Here is a 13472-nt window from a genome sequence, read left to right as displayed (position 1 = left end):
GTGCATCCAAGAATACACCTGTTATGTCCTCATTATCTTCTGTAAAGCAAGATGAGAAGGCTGAACTTAGCTGCCAATTTCTATTTAAACAGCAACAAATCTAATTTTTCTGCAACTCTTTTCAATCAGCTGTCAAAGATCAAATGTCAACTTTACACCACCAGAGTTTACCAATTGTTGAATCTTGCATGAGCTCAGGAAAGCATGTGTGATCAGCAAGAAAGGAAATAATGTGATGTGACTAATGGCAGGCCGAGTTTTGGTCCTGCTGTGCTTCCCTTTTCATTGGAAGGCCCAGAGATTTAAACCAGGGCTCTTCCGCAAACCAAGCACAGCTCGTTCCGAGCTGGCTACCCACCAGATGACCAGCCACGTGCTTGAGAGGAGTGTGGTCCTCAGCTTTTGGTCACGTGCAGATGGGAAGCACCAAAGCATGCAGCGTGAGAAGGCTGCAGTGCTGTGCCACAGGGTATTCTGTCAGCACACAGGGGTGCAGCAAGCCTGGCTCAGCTGACGTGGAGCTCATGTGGCCTCCCCATGTTTGCTGTCATTGTTGTTGCAGGTGGCCTGGCAAGGTTCTGGAGGAAACGAGAAGTTTTTCTTCGAAAATGAAGATGTAAGTTGTCCTGGGCAGGGGCAGCCCCGGGACTGCATGGAACAGCCATTCTCTTCACTTCGCCCAGCTTTGCCTCTGGGAATAGAAGTGGCTTTTCCTTGTAGACACTCTTTCTGCAGGGGAAGACACAATGTTAGGGAATGAGGGCCAGCACAAGGCCCCCAGGCAAATAGAGCAAGCCTTGCACTTGGAAAGCCAACACTCTGCCTCTCTCCCCCTGTGGCTCCTGCAATCCAAGCAATGACATCCCTCTCCATCTCTCCCCTTGCTCTAGGTCTGCATGATCTTCAATGCAGGGGAGCTGACTCTGGTGGAGTATGGCAGCAATGAGATCCTGGGCTCTGTGCGCACCGAGTTTATGAACCCCCATCTCATCAGGTGAGCAGCGAAGCCCTCTTTTTTTCCCCTTCCTGAAACCTCTGTAGGGAGGAAAGTAACCGGGCTCTCACCCTGTCGTAATCCCTGTCTCTTCTGTGTCCCAGTGTCCGCATCAATGAAAGGAGGCAGCGGGGAATGGAAGAGAACAAGCGGCTGGCCTATCTGGTGGACATCAAGACGATAGCAGCGGGTGAGTGAGGGCTCTTCTTTCATTCCTGGCCCCCCACCTCTTTGACATAGCTCCTGAGTCATGTGGCTTTAATCTGCCTTCCCCAGTGGACCTTGTGGGTGGCTATAACATCGGCACCATCAGCCACGACAGCAAGATTGACTGGCTGGAGCTCAATGAGACAGGTCACAAGTTGCTCTTTCGGGACAAGAAGATGAGGGTAAGGCCCAGAGGGAGAGGCAGGGGTGGGAAAAAGGCAGGAAGGGCATGCCTCCCCTTCTCGAGCATTCCCCTGACTCTTTTCCTTCCTGCCTCCAGCTGCAGCTCTATGACATCGAGGGAGCCACCAAGACCACCATCCTGAGCTACTGCTCCTATGTGCAGTGGGTCCCGGGGAGCGACGTGGTGGTGGCTCAGAACCGAAACAGCCTCTGTGTGTGGTATAACATTGACACCCCCGAGCGGGTGACCATGTTCCCTATGAAGGTAACAACCTTCCTTTACTGGATAGATCCAAGTAGTCAGCTATGTTGGTCTGAAGTAGTAGAACAAAATAGGAGTCAAGTTGCACCTTTAAGACCAATTCAGTTTAATTCAGAACATAAGCTTTTTTGTGCTCTCTAAGCACGCTTCATCAGATGAGGAATCCGGTACAGTGAGCAAAGCCACACATAGCTGGTAGTCAGTGGCTCAGAATGCACTGTTACTGTTATACACTGTTATACACAGTATTCCAATGTATTTCTCTTTTAGAATAGTGTATCAGAATGATTTTTTGTATTGACATACTCAAAATAGGGATATTGGTTGTTTATCTCATTGCTTAACCCATTTTCACTATATTTTATTGTATTCTTTTTTTCCTATGGCAAACTAGAATGACGTTTACATGTTAAAAAGTAAATTAGGTGGACAAGAACATCATTATCCAATGTTTTTCTCTTTTAGCTGTATTGACATACTCAAACAGGGATATTGTTTATCCCATTGCATATACTGAACCCTTCTCCCAGTGATTTTAATGTATTTTTCTCCTAATGGCAAACTATATGCATGTTACATGTTAAAAGGTAAATTAGTTGGATGGGAAATCTTCTGAGATATAAATACCTTCCTTTTGACCCAGGCTTAACATTTTGACATATTACTGTTTTATTGCTTTTGCATGCTCATGCTACTGTGATCAAAAGTTTGCTCAATTTGTTAATTTTACTATTCTGTCATTGAATCTTAAATTTGTACCAGTTTGCATTCTAAACCACTCCCTACCAGATAATTTTACTATACTGTCATTGGATCTTAAATTTGTACCAGTTTGCATTCTGAGCCACTGACTACCAGCTACGTGTGGCTTTGCTCGCTGTATCGGATTCCTCGTCTGATGAAGTGTGCTTAGAGAGCACACAAAAGCTTACGTTCTGAATAAAACCAAGTTGGTCTTAAAGGTGAACTTGACTCCTATTTTGTTCCTTTACTGGAGATTGTAGTGGCTGCTGCTAGGCTACCAGCGTCAGGTACCTGGGCTCTGACTTGGTGTCAAGCCAGCATCCTCTCTCTCTGTCTGAGGATGGGGGGGATGGCAAAGCAGCTGGGCATCCCTCAGCTGGTGGAGGGGAAAGCAAGGTCAGGTTCACAGAGGGCTGAGTGGCGTCAGGCCCTCCCATGCTTGCCAAGTGGGCAGAAGGCAAAGCTAAATGTAGGGTTTTGACTCCTGGCAGGGTGACATCGTGGACCTGGAAAGAAGCAATGGGAAGACGGAGGTGATTGTGACCGAAGGGGTGAACACAGTGTCCTACACCCTGGATGAAGGACTAATAGAGTTTGGCACAGCAATTGATGATGGCGATTACCACAGGTAAGGAAGGAAGAAGCAGGACAGGCAGGCACTCCTCAGTAGGGGGCAGGAGAAGGAACCAGCACCTCCCTTTGCAGAGCTTCGTCCGTTCTCACAGAGACCTCACCTTTCATGCTAGGCTTTTACAGCAAACTCTCCCCCTCCTGCACCCTGCCTTGTGAGAAGCAGTGGTCCTCACTTTCTTCTGTTTTGTTTCCAGGGCTGTTGCCTTCCTAGAGACCCTGGAGATGTCCACGGAGACAGAGGCCATGTGGAAGACGCTGAGCCGGCTGGCCCTGGAAGCCAAGCAACTGCACATTGCTGAAAGGTGTGGTCTGATAGGGGGTGATCTGACTAGTCCAAAAAACCATCTAGTGACCCTTTGTTCCCAAATGGCAGTGCTTATGCCAATTCATGCTGACTGCGGGATTCCTCCTGTCTTGAACTGCCACAATAATAGTCTTCATAGAATCATAGAGTTGGAAAGGGCCATACAGGCCATCTAGTCTAACCTCCTGCTCAACACAGACGATTAAGATCGAACTTCGGATGTTATGTTAGGGAACCATGAGCCTTTAAAAGCAGCCACAAGCAATGGAATTTAACCTGGGGCTATCCACAGCTGCTTTTTAAGGGTTGAACTACTCTGTTACAAGAACTGTGTGCACATCTTTAAAGTCACTTGTATTTTGGACCTCTAACTATCTTTGTTTAACAGCAAGCTGGCCTGATTATTGCAGTGGAGTTCCAGCCTTTCTTACTCTCTCCACAGGTGTTTTGCTGCTCTTGGGAATGTATCCAAGGCCCGATTCCTCCATGAGACCAATGAGATTGCTGACCAGGTGGCCAAAGAATATGTGAGTGGAGCGAAGACCTGTGTCTGTCTGTTCCTTTGCATGTGTACCTTTCTCCTCTTCTTTAAAGATACCAAGGAGGGAACATATGAACTTAAGAGAAGCCATGTTGGATCAGGCCAATGGCCCATCCAGTCCAACACTCTGTGTCACACAGTGGCCAAAAAAAACCCCCAAGTGCCATCAGGAAGTTCACAAGTGGGGCTAGAAGCCCTTCCACTTTGCCCCCCGCCAAGTACCAAGAATACAGAGCATCACTGCCCCAGACAGTTCCAATAAAATGCTGTGGCTAATAGCCACTGATGGACCTCTGCTCCATATTTTTATCCAATCCCCTCTTCAAACTGGCTATGCTTGTAGCTGCCACCGCCTCCTGTGGCAGTGAATTCCACATGTTAATCATCTTTTGGGTGAAGAAGTACTTCCTTTTATCCGTTCTAACCTGACTGCTCAGCAATTTCATTGAATGTCCATGAGTTCTTGTATTGTGAGAAAGGGAGAAAAGTACTTCTTTCTCTACTTTCTCCATTCCATGCATAACCTTGTAAACCTCTATCATGTCACCTCACAGTCGACGTTTCTCCATGCTAAAGAGCCTCAAGCGTTTTAACCTTTCTTCATAGGGAAAGTGTTCCAAACCTTTAATCATTCTAGTTGCCCTTTTCCGGACTTTTTCCAATGCTATAATATCCTTTTTGAGGTGCGGTGACCAGAATTGCACACAGTATTCCAAATGAAACCGCACCATCGATTTATACAGGGGCATTATGATACTGGCTGATTTGTTATCAATTCCCTTCCTAATAATTCCCAGCATGGCGTTGGCCTTTTTTTATTGCAATCGCACACTGTCTTGAGGGAGCCTCACCTGTCTGTGTGTCTCAGTGGCAGACCATCTGCTTTGCATGCAGAAGGTACCAGGTTTGATCCCTACCACCTCCGGTTAAAAGAACCAGGTTGTAGGTAATGTAGATAACCTCAGCCTGAGACCCTAGAGCAGAGGTGTCAAACTCATTTGTTATGAGGACCAGATCTGATATTAATGTCACTTTCTCAGGCTGGGCCATGTGTGCCTTAAAATGTACTGCCAGGTATTGGAGATATTTTACCACTTGCCATGCATTTGGGGAAAGGTGGGACCTCAGCAGGAGGTCTGATACCCTAACATAGGGCCTTCTGGTCCACATTTGGGCTGGTTCCCCCCCAGCTGCTTGCAGGCCAGATAAGAGCCCAGGACAGGCCTCCCAGGCCTTATATTTGACATGTCTGCCCTAGAGAGCCTTTGCTGTCAAAGTAGACAGTACTGATGTTGATGGGTCAGTGGCTTTTTTTGTAGCAGGATCTTCTTTGCATATTAGGCCACACACCCCTGCTGTAGCCAATCCTCCTGGAGTTTACAGGGTTCTTCTTACAGCGCCTACTTTAAGCTCTTGGAGGATCTGCTACATCAGGGGTGTGTGGCCTAATACGCAAAGGGTTCCTGCTACAAAAAAAAGCCCTGAGTGTAAGGTAGCTTTGTGGGTGTATTCATATCACACCTAGATTCCTTCTCAGACGGCCTGTCTGAACAGATGCTGGACTCACTCAGGGTGGCGATTACATTATAGCAGTTAAGAGTCCTGCTGTCCTAACTGACCAGACAGGGTGGGAGGCATCCATTCTTCTGCTTCCTGCCTCCAGGAGCAGGGAGCCCCTGTCTGCTCCCTGCCTGACTATAGACTGCCCCATTTCCTTTTAGGGAGGGGATGGCACAGACTATTACCAGGTGCGGGTCCGCCTGGCCATGCTGGAAAAGAACTACAAGCTGGCGGAGATGATCTTACTTGAGCAGGTGAGACTAAGAGCCAGGCTCTCTTGCAGCCAGCCCATCCCATGTGCACCTCCTGAGTCTTTCCCTGCACCTAATACTTTTTACCTTCATCTAGAATGCTGTGGAGGAAGCCATGGAAATGTACCAAGAGCTGCACATGTGGGACGAATGCATTGCAGTGGCAGAGGCCAAAGTAAGATGAGGCTGGGTGTAGAAGGATTTGCACTGGTGGAGATTGTGGCTCTTTGTACCAGCTGGCAAAAAGCAGAGCTTGAAAGGATGGCAAGCCATTCTAGGTGCATCCACTTAGTGTCTCCTTTTCCCAGAGCCATCCCGCCCTGGAGAAACTGCGCCGAGGGTATTATGAGTGGCTGTTGCAGACGCAGCAGGAGGAGCGGGCTGCAGAGGTGCAGGAGAGCCAAGGGGACCTGCAAGCAGCTGTTAGCCTCTACTTGAAGGCGGGGCTGCCGGCCAAAGCAGCACGGCTGGCCATGGGCCGAGAGGAGCTGCTGGGCAACACTGACCTTGTCAATCGCATTGCCACGGCTCTTATCCGAGGGGAGCTCTTTGAGCAGGTGAGGCTTCTGATAGGGGGTGGGGTAGAACTGGTGCCAAGGAAGGGCATGGGGAATAATGCACTAAAAGGAATTGCAGGAAACTTGGCAGACTCAGTCAGCTGCTGGGCATCCCCTTCTCTCCATATGCAGCCTTACTTTCTCATTCTTCTCACTTTCCAATAAGAGCTCTGGGATTGGGGTGTAAAGGCCTGAGTGGCACTTGCTTATGCATCACTGCAGCTGGGGTTAGAATTATGGTTTCCCAGGCAAGTGGCTTGGGGTGCAACAGGAGTCATCTGGATTCTGGGTACCAAAGGGACGTGACCACCCCCCTCCCCCCCCCGTGAATCAGGTCACTTTAGGTTCATTCTAGATTTGTTTTGAAAAGTCCTTCAATTGCCTTTGAAAAAGGGCTAGAGTTGCATTTTGGTTCGCTTCTCTTGGGAAGGATTTCAGTGAGGGCCCTTCTTCTATCTGTGTCTCAGGCTGGGGAGCTCTTCGAGAAGACTCGGAACCCCCAGAGGGCGCTGGAGTGTTACCGGAAGGGCAGCTCTTTCCTGAAAGGTATCGGACTGGGCAGGGGAGCTGCTTCCAAAATTTGCGGCTTGGCTTAATTTTAGCCTCCTAAATCCTATTTTGGGCTAACCTGGGGTCTCTTTCTCCAACCCTGCCTGCCACCCCATTCCTTAAGACCATTGTCCTGGACCTGGTCTGGAACACTGAAGCCAAGGAAGAGCAAGAGAGCCGGTGTTCTTCCTCTTCCTTCCACGCTTAGGCCTTTCTCGTGTCTTCCCTCCATGCAGCAGTGGAGCTGGCTCGTGCGGTCTTCCCAGCAGAAGTCGTGAAACTGGAGGAGGGCTGGGGGGACCACCTGGTGCAGCAGAAGCAACTAGATGCAGCCATCAACCACTATATTGAGGCCAGGTAAAGGCAGGAGAACCCTGATGACACTAGCCAAGTCTCATCAGTTCTGGGAAGCTGAGCAGGGTCTGCCCTGGTTAGTACTTGGATGGGAGACCACCAACGAAATTCAGGACTGCTGCACAAAGGCAGGGAATAGCAAACTACCTCAGAATGTCTCTTGCCTCAGAATCACCAGGGCTTGAATTCAGCAGGAGCTCACAAGAGCACAGCCCCTGAACCTCCAGCCAGGGTCTGCATGCAGTGGGGAGTCCTCTCTCCGCTGCACACAAATCTCAGGGCATAGATGAGATATGCTACTGAGCTCCTGCACCTTTTTTTCTACAAAACGATCCCTGAGAATCACCATGTATGGGGTTTGACTTTACAAACATAAAAGCATTAGGAAGGCACCCTTCCTCATTTCAGTTGTCTGTGCTGGGTACTGTGATGGGTTCGTTGTTGTACATGGGTTTGGTACCCTTCCCTGTTCCTTCTCTGTTCTCCTGGAGAGCTTCAGGATCTGGCTGCAGCAGCCAAGAGTCTTGCCCTAAGAAGTGTGTCCTCCTACTCCAGGTGTGCCATCAAAGCCATTGAGGCAGCCATCGGGGCACGGCAATGGAAGAAGGCCATTTACATCCTGGACACGCAGGACAGGAAAACAGGAGCCAAGTACTATCCCAAGATAGCCCAGCACTATGCAGCCCTGCAGGAGTATGAGGTAAGCCCCTCCCCCCCCCAAACTCCCAAGCAGCAAGCAGGTGGTACAACATTGATGGGTCATTTGGCATTTGTCTTTCTCCAGATAGCTGAGGAAGTGTACATCAAGGGAGACTGCATAAAGGATGCCATTGACATGTACACACAGGCCGGGCGCTGGGAACAGGCGCATAAGGTGAGATTCCTGTCTGGAGGCCCCATTCCTCTTGCACACATGCACGGCACTGAGTTGGGGAGACACGGGTCGCCATTAGATTGATGTCCTTTCAGTTTTTGATCCCCACTGAACAATGAAAGCAGTTTACCATTAAAATTAACAATACGGTCACTGGTAAATGCAACCACAGGACCCAGTGCAGGTGACTCTCAAATGGAGGCTTACTGTGGAACCTTGCTGGGCTGGACAGAGGAGAGGTTCCAATGCTGTCAATTCTAGAGAGTGAACTCTTTGCTTTCCTAAAAAACCCCAAACCAGTTGGTCTGTCCTGAATTACTTGCCCCGTTGAAAGAAGTGTGTGTGTGGGGGTAAACTAGACTCTACTTTTGGGGAGGTATGGGGAGATCATCTTGGCCTGGGACCTGTGTCTCCCTGCAGCTGGCGTCCAGGTGCATGAGGCCCGAGGACGTGTCCGTGCTGTACATCACGCAGGCCCAGGAGATGGAACGGCAAGGGAAGTACAAGGAGGCCGAGAGGTAAGTGGCATTGCCCAACTGTCTGAACTGGGATTTCAGTCCACTTGGATTGTGGGGGAGGCCTGAAGCTGCCCTGGCAGAAGAGCCACTGCCAGCTTTGAGTTGGCCTGAGTTCTCTGGTAGTTGTTGGGAGGAGAAAGCAGCCAGAGCCACACAAGGCCTAGGGGTTACACTCTTCCACTCACCCTGGGGTCGTCCTCTCAACTCCACACGTACCCTAGGTTGTACATCACGGTCGACGAACCGGACTTGGCCATCACCATGTACAAGAAGTGCAAGATGTATGACGAGATGATCCGCCTGCTGGCCAAATACCACAAGGACCTGCTGAGCGATACGCACCTCCACCTGGGCAAGGTGAGAATTTGGGAGAGGGCTTCAAGGGGCAGCGGCAAGGAGAGCCAGCCTGGTAATGAGCGGGATTATGGTTTCAGGAGCTGGAAGCTGATGGCCACTTGCAGGAGGCAGAATATCATTACCTGGAAGCCAAGGAATGGAAGGCTGCCGTGAACATGTACCGAATGAATAACATGTGGGACGAGGCCTACAGGGTAAGGGCAGCTCCCAGCACACACTGCAGTAACAACAGTAGAGACTGTTTACTTATTTGGCATACTTATTCACCGCTTTTCTCCCTGCAGAAGCCCAAAGTAGCTTACAACAGCAATATAAAAATTCAATCCAAAATACAATAAATGAAACATAGAGGTTTTACATAAAGAAAACAAAAATAAGTATGTCCTGAGCTGGTCCTGTATCCAGTGGGCCAAGGCTGCAGGGGGCCAGGCCCAGGGCCCTGTGATTCTTGCCCTTGGAGGCGCACCCCTGGCCGCACCCAGAGTTCATCCCTGGAGGCAGAAGGCACAAACAAAAGCCCAACTTCAGAGGTTGCAGCACTGACTGTCCTCCTTGCTGAAGGACTCTCCTGCTGACTGACTGGGGAGGACATTCTTTCCTATGGCGGGGGCAGGGGGGGAAGCTGCCGCAGAAGAATTGCCCCACACTCAGTCCCCTCTTTGATTTGAGGCAGGTGGCCAAAGCTCATGGCGGGGCAAACTCCCACAAGCACGTGGCCTTTTTATGGGCAAAGAATCTGGGCGGAGAGGCTGCTGTGAAGCTCCTGAACAAGTTTGGACTCCTGGAAATGGCCATTGACCACTCGGCTGACAACAAGTGAGTGAGGGGTTGGAAGGCTTTTCGCAGCTGAGCGTGGGCTTTCCCATTGGGATGCCTTTCGCCCATAGGCCCAAGAGTGCCTTGCTTCAGCTGTAGGCCCAGGATGTCTTCAGGGGTAGGGATTGTCTGTGGCCTCTCACAATGCACCAGGTTTCTGCTGGGTCCTACCAGCACCTGTCAGCATGGTAGCCTCTGTGGCCACACCCTCCTTTGTGGCCTTTATTCAGCTGAGCGTATGTGGAGCACCCATTGCCATCCGCTGGAGTCAGATTATGCTCCTCCCCTCCTGCCAGCTCCTTTTTTTTCTCTGCAGCATGTTTGACTTTGCCTTTGAGCTGGCTCGGCTCTCACTCAAACAGAAGCTGCCTGAGATTCATTTCAAGTATGGCTCCTTCTTGGAAGACGAGGTAGGAATGGTAGCAAGGGACTGGAATCGAGTGGGTGGAATACCTGCAGTAACTGCTCTGGGATATGCCCCCTCTGTCTGTCTTTCTCCTGGTAAATAGGGAAAGTTTGAAGAGGCAGAAGTGGAGTTCGTGAAGGCCGGGAAACCCAAAGAAGCAGTTCTGATGTAAGTGTGCCCTTTCCACAACTGTCTCCCTGGCTTCTGCCCTGGTTTCTCTTTCCTTCATTGGTCCCATTTCTGGTCTTATCTGGCTATGTCAGCTGGGAGAGGGCCTTCGAACCTCTTGGGCTCTCCTAGGCTGTTTGATCCTCTCTTTTCATGACTGTCTCTGCTCTACCCTGTTCCGCCGTGCTCCCCCAGGCATGCTCATGCACAGAACTGGGCTGCTGCCCAGCGGGTGGCTGAGGCCCATGACCCAGACAGCGTGGTGATTGTGCTGGTTGGCCAGGCTGACGCTGCCTTCAAGCAAAAGGAGTACCCGAAAGCGGAGGCCTTGCTGCTGCGAGCTCAGCGCCTTGACCTGGCAGTGAAGCACTACAAGGTGGGAGAACCCTGCACCTCTCGGCTTTGTTGGGGGTAGGGGTGAGTGCCAGTTACATGGGGGCGGAATCACACTTCCTCTTGATGGTGGGAGCTGTGAAAGAAAAGAGATCATTTTGTGCCAGTGGTGCTGTTCTGCTTTTGCTGATTGCCACCGGTGCAGGCATTGCCATGATCCTGAGTGAGTCATGAAGAACTGACATGAAAAAATGGTGGCACCAGTGGTTGCGAAAGTACCCCACGAATTTTATGGCACTGAAGAATAATCCCCTATATGGGTGGTTTTGAGGTTCTTCTCCAGAGTGCTGAGCAAAGGGGACGTCTGGGTCCTGAGCAACTTCTCTCCTTACAAAGGCACTCATGGTCACGATCCTGTGCTTGCTTCACACCCCCAGGAAGCAGGCATGTGGGCTGACGCCCTACGGGTCTGCAAGGAGTATCTTCCAGGGGATTTGGAGGCTCTGCAGGAGGCATATGAAAGAGAGGCAGCAAAGAAGGGCCACAGGTGAGCAACTCTTTACGAAGTAAGACCTGGATGTGGGTATCCCAGCATGCAGAAGAAGGTCTGTGGCCCCAGTCCCTGGCCTCTGGGATCCACAGATCATTGCCTTTGTGAACCAAAAGCTTTTCTGCTCCTTGTACCAACACTGGGATTGCCTCAATTGAGCTCCCCCCCACCCGGTTCCTAGCACAACAAAGCTCTGTGGTTAGGGAAGGGGAAGGTCCTACATTCCATGGGAGGCCCCAAATGCTAATGCACCTCCCTCCCCTGTTGACTGGCAGGGGCATTGAGGGGATCCTGGAGCAAGCGCGGGAATGGGAGCAGGCGGGCGAGTACTCCCGAGCTGTGGACTGCTACCTGAAGGTGCGTGACCCAGGCAACAACGCCCGGATGGAGAAGTGCTGGATGAAGGTAAGTGACCACTGCAGATCTGCAGAACTGTTTCGGTGTTAATCTAAGGCAACCGGTTAGGAGGCAGGATCTGCTCAGGTGGCATGCAAGATCATTTGAGTCAATTGCCCCTGCAGGGTTTGAGGTCTCCTTTCTGTTCCCCAACGGCCAGTACCTTGTAGGCTGTACATGCCTCTTGCTACCTTTTGAGGTCCTTGCCCAGGGAAACCAGGCAATGGTTAGGTCATCTTGGCCTCCTCTCCCTCTCTGCTTCCTCTTTTGGTAGGCTGCAGAGCTTTCCATCAAATTCCTCGGCCAGCCCCGGAGCATTGAAGTGATGCGGACAGTGGGACCCCAGCTAGTCAGCATCGGCAAGTTTAATGTGGTAAGCTGCTTTGGGGGGTACAACTCACTAACCAGGACTGGAGCATTGGGCGTCAGATCCTGCTCTTGCAGGTGCATGCCCACTTTTCCCCGTATGAAAGGAGCAAAATGTCTAGCTGATTCCTCGCCCATCCTCAGGCAGCCGAGCTCTACCTCAATCTGGACATGATCAAGGAAGCCATTGATGCCTTCATGGAGGGGGAAGAGTGGAACAAAGCCAAACGGGTGGCCAAGGAGCTCGACCCCAGGTAACTTCCCTTGCTGGTGAAGCTGCCTTAGACTGTCATAGCAGTGGCACCTCTGAGCCCCTGTATTCTCTGTTATGACTGCCTAAGGAGGTGGTGAGCTCTTCAAGCAGCAACTGGACAAACACTTGTCAGGGATGGTCAAGGCTGATCCTGCATTGAGCAGGGGGTTGGACTATATGGTCTGCCTGGGCCCTGTCCAATTCTGTGATTCGGTGACTGGAAGTAGCTTCTTGAGAAGAATGTAGTCTTTCCCAGCTGTGTTCTCGTAACTGGAAATGCCAAGGACTGAACTGAGGACTTTTGACAAAACATGCATTCTACCACTGAGCAGCAGCTTCTTTCTACTAACTGTCTAAGAAAGACAAGAATGTAGAGGCAGAACTGAGTGTATATCTTCTTGCCTTGCAAGCTGTTAAGGACTCCATTGAGGTGGGCTATATACCCCTTATCCACTACTGCTGGGATTATGTTGGGAAGGCTGTTCCACTGTGGGCCACAAAGGGTGACATTCTCTGCCAAGCTACAAGTGACAAACATACACTTTCTCTGTGGCAGGTATGAAGAGTACGTGGACCAGCACTACAAGGAGTACCTCAAGGACCAGGGCAAAGTGGACTCGGTGAGATGGAACTCTGAGAGGGAGGAGGGTAAAGGGTGCAGACCCATCATTTGCTGTTGTTACAGAGGGATATCAGTTCAGATCAGCATGTGTCATGCTACCCAAAAGGCCCTGCTTTAAAAAAAAATACAATCAGCAAGCATTTAAAGATGCCTTTTAAATGGCATGTGAAAGCTGCTACCGCTCCATCTGTGATCACTTACAAAAACATTAATAAAACCAGTGCATGGATGCTAGATAAGCACGAGCCAGCAAGCTGTGTTACAAGAGAAGGAAGAGAGGCAATGGATCCATCAACAAACAGCTGGACTCTTCCAGGGTTTTGTGGAGGGCTTCTAAAGCGAGGCCTGTGTGACAGAGCAAAAAGTGATCTGTGGCAGCCTCTGTGGGCAGGCCTAAGAGGACAGGCTTTGGTTTAGAGTTTAGGAGGCTTAAGTTGACTCTTTGTACTGGAAACTACCTTCTTTTTGCAGTGCTGTCTTATCTGTGCAAGAGCTTTCTTTCCTCTTTTTCAGCTGGTGGGAGTTGATGTCATGGCTGCCCTTGACATGTACGTAGAGAGAGAACAGTGGGAAAAGTGCCTAGAGACAGCTGCCAAGCAGGTAGGTGTGGGATTTCCTGCCCTTCAGACCCATTCTGTGTTCCCTCTGCACCCCAAATCACCATGAGCCCAGTC

At 50.4% G+C, this 13472-nt stretch overlaps 1 protein-coding gene across 1 annotated transcript in view; it reads left to right on the top strand.

The window, feature by feature from the left end:
• IFT172 (intraflagellar transport 172) overlaps positions 1-13472 on the top strand; it is a 42129-nt gene that overhangs the window by 18866 nt on the left and 9791 nt on the right. The window contains exons 12-39 of the mRNA XM_060251360.1: positions 563-616; positions 891-994; positions 1099-1184; positions 1271-1383; positions 1482-1649; positions 2882-3018; positions 3218-3325; positions 3770-3854; positions 5590-5682; positions 5777-5854; positions 5988-6236; positions 6704-6782; positions 7022-7142; positions 7695-7839; positions 7924-8013; positions 8434-8531; positions 8753-8888; positions 8966-9082; positions 9562-9704; positions 10021-10114; positions 10214-10278; positions 10474-10654; positions 11049-11158; positions 11437-11566; positions 11832-11930; positions 12068-12177; positions 12733-12796; positions 13312-13398. Of these exons, the coding sequence (XP_060107343.1) occupies positions 563-616; positions 891-994; positions 1099-1184; positions 1271-1383; positions 1482-1649; positions 2882-3018; positions 3218-3325; positions 3770-3854; positions 5590-5682; positions 5777-5854; positions 5988-6236; positions 6704-6782; positions 7022-7142; positions 7695-7839; positions 7924-8013; positions 8434-8531; positions 8753-8888; positions 8966-9082; positions 9562-9704; positions 10021-10114; positions 10214-10278; positions 10474-10654; positions 11049-11158; positions 11437-11566; positions 11832-11930; positions 12068-12177; positions 12733-12796; positions 13312-13398 (3144 nt within the window). The remainder of the gene's footprint in view (positions 1-562; positions 617-890; positions 995-1098; positions 1185-1270; positions 1384-1481; positions 1650-2881; positions 3019-3217; positions 3326-3769; positions 3855-5589; positions 5683-5776; positions 5855-5987; positions 6237-6703; positions 6783-7021; positions 7143-7694; positions 7840-7923; positions 8014-8433; positions 8532-8752; positions 8889-8965; positions 9083-9561; positions 9705-10020; positions 10115-10213; positions 10279-10473; positions 10655-11048; positions 11159-11436; positions 11567-11831; positions 11931-12067; positions 12178-12732; positions 12797-13311; positions 13399-13472) is intronic.

Source organism: Heteronotia binoei, chromosome 1, assembly GCF_032191835.1.
Source record: "Heteronotia binoei isolate CCM8104 ecotype False Entrance Well chromosome 1, APGP_CSIRO_Hbin_v1, whole genome shotgun sequence".
Lineage (NCBI taxonomy): Eukaryota > Metazoa > Chordata > Lepidosauria > Squamata > Gekkonidae > Heteronotia > Heteronotia binoei.
This window is presented reverse-complemented; position numbering and strand designations above follow the sequence as displayed.